At 40.6% G+C, this 6,351-nt stretch overlaps 1 protein-coding gene across 1 annotated transcript in view; it reads right to left on the reverse strand.

The window, feature by feature from the left end:
- LOC106868257 (uncharacterized) overlaps nucleotides 1–6,351 on the reverse strand; it is a 207,241-nt gene that overhangs the window by 125,869 nt on the left and 75,021 nt on the right. The window contains exon 4 of the mRNA XM_052970932.1: nucleotides 4,017–4,111. Coding sequence (XP_052826892.1) covers nucleotides 4,017–4,111 — 95 coding nt within the window. The remainder of the gene's footprint in view (nucleotides 1–4,016; nucleotides 4,112–6,351) is intronic.

The following is a 6,351-nucleotide window of genomic DNA, read 5'->3' on the forward strand; positions in this document are numbered from 1 at the left end:
ATACACACGTATGTATGTGCGTCTATGTATACATGTATATAAATATATGTATGTGTATGTATGCATTATTTAGGCATGCATGTATGTATGTATGTATATATGTATGTATGTATGTATGTATGTAAATACTATGCACCTTCACTATTTTTTCGATGAGATCCTTCAAAATTCTGCATTTAATAGTTTTAACTTTTATTCGTTTAAGTCATTAAATTACGGCTATGCTGGAGCAACAATAATTTTAGTCGATCGAATTGACTCCAGAACTTCAAGCTTTGTGCATATCTATCGATCTTTTTTGCCGATTGTCAAGGGGTGGGCGTGGGGGTGATAAATACAGACACGAACACACACACACACACACACATACACGAAGGGCCTTTTTCAGTTTTCGTGTCCCAAACACACCAACAAAGTTTTGTCGTCCTGGGATTATAGTAGAAGATACTGGATCAAGATGTCACGCAGTGGGACTGGACCGGAAACCATGTAGTTAGGAAGCACTCTTCTTACCACACAGCCACGTCTGCGCCTAGTTGTTTAATGTTGATATTGTATTAGAAAACAAGCTCTGCCTACAGAAGACGTCTATTAAACCTAGAATGTCCAGTTTTAGTGCGTATTGCTCGTAGTAATACAGAACTTTTATTTCTACGAAACTAACCACACTTTTTCAGAGTGATGTCTTTGAGAAGGGAAAGATTGTGATAAATTCATCAATATGTGTCAATAAGGATGGCAAAAAGGAGAATCGATTGAACTGAGGAGTGTTATTGCATGTGGAATATAGTATGTAGCTTGAGTGTTTTTGAGTTCACAAATCTTAGGGGATTTGTGAAATGCTAAAATATATTGAACTGTGGATCGAACACAATTCTTAATAAAAGGATTTTGTGATATGATTTTTATGTGATTTATTTGAATTTACTTTCATTGCTCAACTAATAATTTATGAATAATAGCGTAACGTAGATAAGTCTTAAATCATATTTAACATTGTTTAGCTTCTAAATTTGGCCTATCCTATATCGTGTTTTGTATTTCTATCTAACTGCAGTTTTTGTTAATATAATAAATGCATACGCACATAGGTGGACACATACGCACAAATCATATATTCACATGAAATATACGTACACACGACAGCAGTTTACTCAGACATACCTGGAAACAGGACGACAAAGTTGATATGTTAACAGTAAGGTGTTTGGCGCCACAAAACTAAAAATAATAGCTTTGATATTTGTAAGCATGGTTAAATAAATTCTATTTATAATTTTTAAATATGTTACAGAACATTGGTACGTACCACTTTTCGTGAGTATTATTAATAAAGCATGAGTTGGAGGCGACAATAGAGTGACGCCGTTCATGTTTTACAGCGCTCTACCCTTTCATAGCTCGGAGTTCGAAATGCCTTTATCTATTATCTATTGCAGGCTCGGACGCGCAATGGCCCAGTGGTTAGGACCGCGGACTCGCGGTCATAGGATCGCGGTTTCGATTCCCAGACCGGGCGTGGTGAGTGCTTATTGAACGAAAACACCTAAAGCTCCACGAGGCTCCGGCAGGGGATGGAGGCGAACCCTTGCTGTACTCTTTCACCACAACTTTTTCTCACTCTTACTTCCTGTTTCTGTTGTGCCTGTAATTCAAAGGGTCAGCCTTGTCACACCGTGTCACGCTGAATACCCCCGAGAACTACGTTAAGGGTACACGTGTCTGTGGAGTGCTCAGCCACTTGCACGTTAATTTCACGTGCAGGCTGTTCCGTTGATCGGATCAACTGGAACCCTCGACGTCGTAAGCGACGGAGTGCCAACAAAAATTGCAGGTTCATGATCTAAGTAACTGTGATAATATCCAGTAGATGTCGTTGTAGTCAATATGCATGACGGCCAAGAAGAATGAAATTGTCTGTGTTTAGGGCACAACCCTAGAAATCAAACTTATTGTTACCTACAAATTCTCTTGTGTTGCCTTATAGTGGTTGCCGGATCAGACACTCATCGGTTTATTTGGGCTTGCTCAATACCAGTAATATGCTGGAGTTTAATTCAGTCGATAAGACTATCTTCTTCAGCACAGGAGCACAGCATAGACAGAACAGTGTTGATGGTAGAAACTTTAGAGTGTTAGGGCGTAATGCAGAGAGAAAGTGAGAGAGAGATGGAAAAGAGACAGAAGAAAGAGGGTAAGGAAGTCGCCGAGAGAGAAAGAGAGAGAAAGAGAGAGAGAGAGAAGGGGAGATAGATTGATAGAAAGGGTGGGAGAGAGACGTAGATAGAGGGAGAGAGAGAGTAAGAGGGATGCATATCTCTCTTTTATAAGAAAAAGGAAGGTTAAACGACTTCTGCCGTACTTTTAACAGCGTCAACGTTTTTGGCGATGCATCAGAAATCTCTACCGAAAAATGCCAACCTAGCAATTACACACACACACACACACACACACACACACACACACACACACACACACACATACACACACAAAGAGACACAGACACACACACATACTGATGCACACACAAATTAAATGTAGAAGGACAAAAGCAAGTGACAGTCGAAATATTAATTATAGCCTATGGTTAGAAATACAAGCGAGTAGGCAATCTTTTTGTATGTGGAAGTTAGACAAATTATTTATATCATTTATTTTTATTTAGCAAATCAAATGATGTCCAGTAAATCCTGTTTAACTCTATTCTCTCAACCCCAGTCCTCACTGAAATCTATTCAAACATGGATTAGTAACACTGTCACGCTATATTCCCGCTATAGCGTTAATAGTTTAAACGTCAACTCTACCGGATTCCCGGTGTGTGTGTGTGTGTGTGTGTGTGTGTGTGTGTGTGTGTGTGTGTGTGTGTGTGTGTGTGTGTGTGTGTGTGTGTGTGTGTGTATGTGTGTGTGTGTTGGCACTCCGTCGCTTCCGATGTCGAGGGTTCCAGTTGATCCGATCAACGGAACAGCCTGCTCGTGAAATTAAAGTGCAAGTGGCTGAGCACTCCACAGACACGTGTACCCTTAACGTAATTCTCGGGGATATTCAGCGTGACACAGTGTGACAAGGCTGACCCTTTGAATCACAGGCACAACAGGAAGTAAGAGTGAGAGAAAGTTGTGGTGGAAGAGTACAGCAGGGTTCGTCACCATCCCCTGCCGGAGCCTCGTGAAGCTTTTTAGGTGTTTTCGCTCAATAAACACTCACAACGCCCGGTCTGGGAATCGAAACCGCGATCCTATGACCGCGTGTCCGCTGCCCTAATCACTGGGCCATTGCGCCACCACTCCCGGATTCTCGGTAAAGCGGCAATAAACAACGCACATAGAAAAATAAGACGCGCTGATTCTGTCCATTAATTTGCCTGCAGTCTCTTGAGTTGTATATCTAACAATTTATATTTTTGCTCGGGAGCCCAAGTGGCGGTAAAGTGAGACACATGGGCCCAGTTCTAAGAAGGTTAAGGAACCCGTTGTATTCCTTGAGATGTTCTATGTAGCTCACTTTGTAATACTGTTTTTGTTTGGGTAAGTGCAAAGCATAATCTTTCTTCACGATCAGCGCCGCCTCCTGGAGCGTAGGTGTTTCTGGTGGTCCTTCCTATTGTAAGTAGATTTAAAATGGCCGAATGAATATGATAATCATTTTGCAACCAAGAAGTTTCAGGTTTGATTCCACTGCGCGGCATCCTAGGCAAGTGTCTTTTACCATAGCCTCGGGTCAGCCCAAGCTTTGTGATAGACGGAAACTGTGCAGAAGCCCGTCAGATGGATTGTATTTGTGATTCAAAGATCCAACATTATCATGCATCGTGTCATGCAACTTCTGTTAAGAAATGCGTTAAGGATACCCTTGGTCCTGGAATGCTAAGCCACCAAGGGCTAATTCACCAAGCAAGTAAGTCAATTAATCAAAAAGTATAATCTTCATCGTCGAAATAACGGAGATCCATTATTGTTACTCACTCACATAGAACCCCCCCCCCCAGCAATATTAAGTGAATGTTTACTTACCGATCCAATATTCATCATGTCCTTTTTTTTTGACTGCTGCTGATATGTCCATATTTGTCCAGTAATCATCTATCGTTACCAAATTGGAATGGAGGCTACAAACATTGAAGAAATGCATGAAAATAATACTCGTAATTACAACAAATTTCTGATTCAGAAATGCACATACAAATATACATACATACATACATACATACATACATACAGACAGACAGACAGACAGACAGAGATTTGATATAATGATTTGGGATAGAGAAGAGAAACAGATAGAGAAGTGTACAGTTGTGGAAATTAGCTGCCAAGTGGATGTTAAAATAAAGCTGAAGATGAGTAAAAAAAAGAATACCTACGTTGAACTATTGAGAAATGTGCAGTTACTCTTTCCAGATAACAAGTTAAGGTTTATACCTGTAATTATTGGGACCCAGGGATATTTAACACGCTGCCTAAATACCAATTTTGAGAAATTAGGCTTTTCAAAATTAGAAAGGAGAAAGCTAATTCGAAGACTACAGATACAAGCAATCATTGGAACTGTAAAAATCTGTAAAACTTTCCAGAAGTTTATCATTTAAGTATATATAAGGATGTCTACATATGCAATTATATGTATGAGAAGACATATATGAAACAAAACATACAAATGTGCACGTATACATACATACATACATACATGCATGCATGCACACATACATACATACATGCATACGTTTATACATACATACATACATACATACATACATACATACATACATATACTGTTGTTGATGTTGAAACTGCAATAGAGCCTTGGGCCTAGGTTAGAAAGCGGCTCTTTCACGGTGATTACTTCATCTTTGCAGATGTTTGCCGTTTCGCCACGTACCCCCATCAACCATCATCAGTTCTAAACGTCTGTCCATGGCCCCTTAGGTGGCTTTTAAGTCCAGCATTAGATTTGCTCGGTCTGCAGCAAACATGACAGACAAAAGATGTGCCCTGTATTGGAGTTATTGGGTCAGCTTGTGGGATGTCATCCTTATGTACCCTCATATACCTTTTAAGACTAGATATTGATTTGCAGATCTTTTTGCACACCACAAATGTTGCCTCACCTAGTATTGGAGGGATAGAACTGCATACAGTTGGCTTTTTATGTGATTTTAAATGAGTGATGTACCCAGATTTAGAGAGCAGTAAACGACCACACACCTCACAAATCCAGCTCACTGTGTTCTTATTGATAGTCATACTGTGGCCTTTTCGAAGCTAGCATGAATAAGACGTCTCTCTTCAAACATTCTGCAGCCTTCCTTCACATCCTCTCCATTTACCTCCACTTTAAAGCAAGCGCTTCTCAGTTCTGATCTTGAAGCTGAAGATCTTTAAGGTTGTTTTTTATGTAATCCTTATATCTTTTTCTTGGTTTGTGCTGAGGGTGTTTCCCAGTGTGCAATCGAATGTAACATACTTGGTTTGGGAGTCTTTCCTCATTCATGCACACAACATGGCCTACCCAATGCATTTAAGAGGATATTATGGTAGATTCAATGCTCGTGAATCTATAAGGATTTGTGCCTCAAGTAATTTCTGTTGCCATTTGATGTTTAGGATTCTTCTTAAACACTTTTGGTTAAAGAGTTCAAGCAAATCAAGGTGCTTACAATGTACTGTCCATGTTTCCAAAGTGTACAACAGAGCACTTAGAATGCAGGCCTTTTACACACTCATCTTGGTCTTGATATTGATGACATGATCTGCCCACACTTTCTTTTCAAGTTTTCCAAAGGCTACAGAGACCTTCTGAATGCACAGGTGTATTTCTGCATCCAGAGAACCACCCAGGTAAACAAAAAGTGTCAACCACACCCAACCTAGTTCCATGCACCATTATATTTGGTTCGCTATATGCTTCCCCTAGTGATGGGGTGAACATTACCTTGGTATTTTTTAAATTAATTTCCATGCCAAAGGCATTACAAGATGCTGCAAAACAATCCATATATATATATATAAGTTCCTTTCCGAGGCATGCAGAATCACAGGGGCCGGTTTCCCGGTTTCCATGGCGTATAAACTCCCCACCTGGATAGGACGCCAGTCTGTCACAGGGTTACTCATTTTTGCCAACTTAGTGGACTGGAGCAACGTGAAATGAAGTGTTTTGCTCAAGAACACAACGCGTCGCCCGGTTCAGGAATCTTGTGACAATGAATCCAACACCCTAACAACTAATCCACGCGCCTCCACACACACACAGACGCGCTCTCTCTCACACTCTCTCTCACACTCTCTCTCACACTCTCTCTCACACTCTCTCTCACACTCTCTCTCCCTCTCTCTCCCTCTCTCCCTC

This window comes from Octopus bimaculoides, chromosome 9, assembly GCF_001194135.2.
Source record: "Octopus bimaculoides isolate UCB-OBI-ISO-001 chromosome 9, ASM119413v2, whole genome shotgun sequence".
In the NCBI taxonomy this organism is placed as follows: Eukaryota; Metazoa; Mollusca; class Cephalopoda; order Octopoda; family Octopodidae; genus Octopus; species Octopus bimaculoides.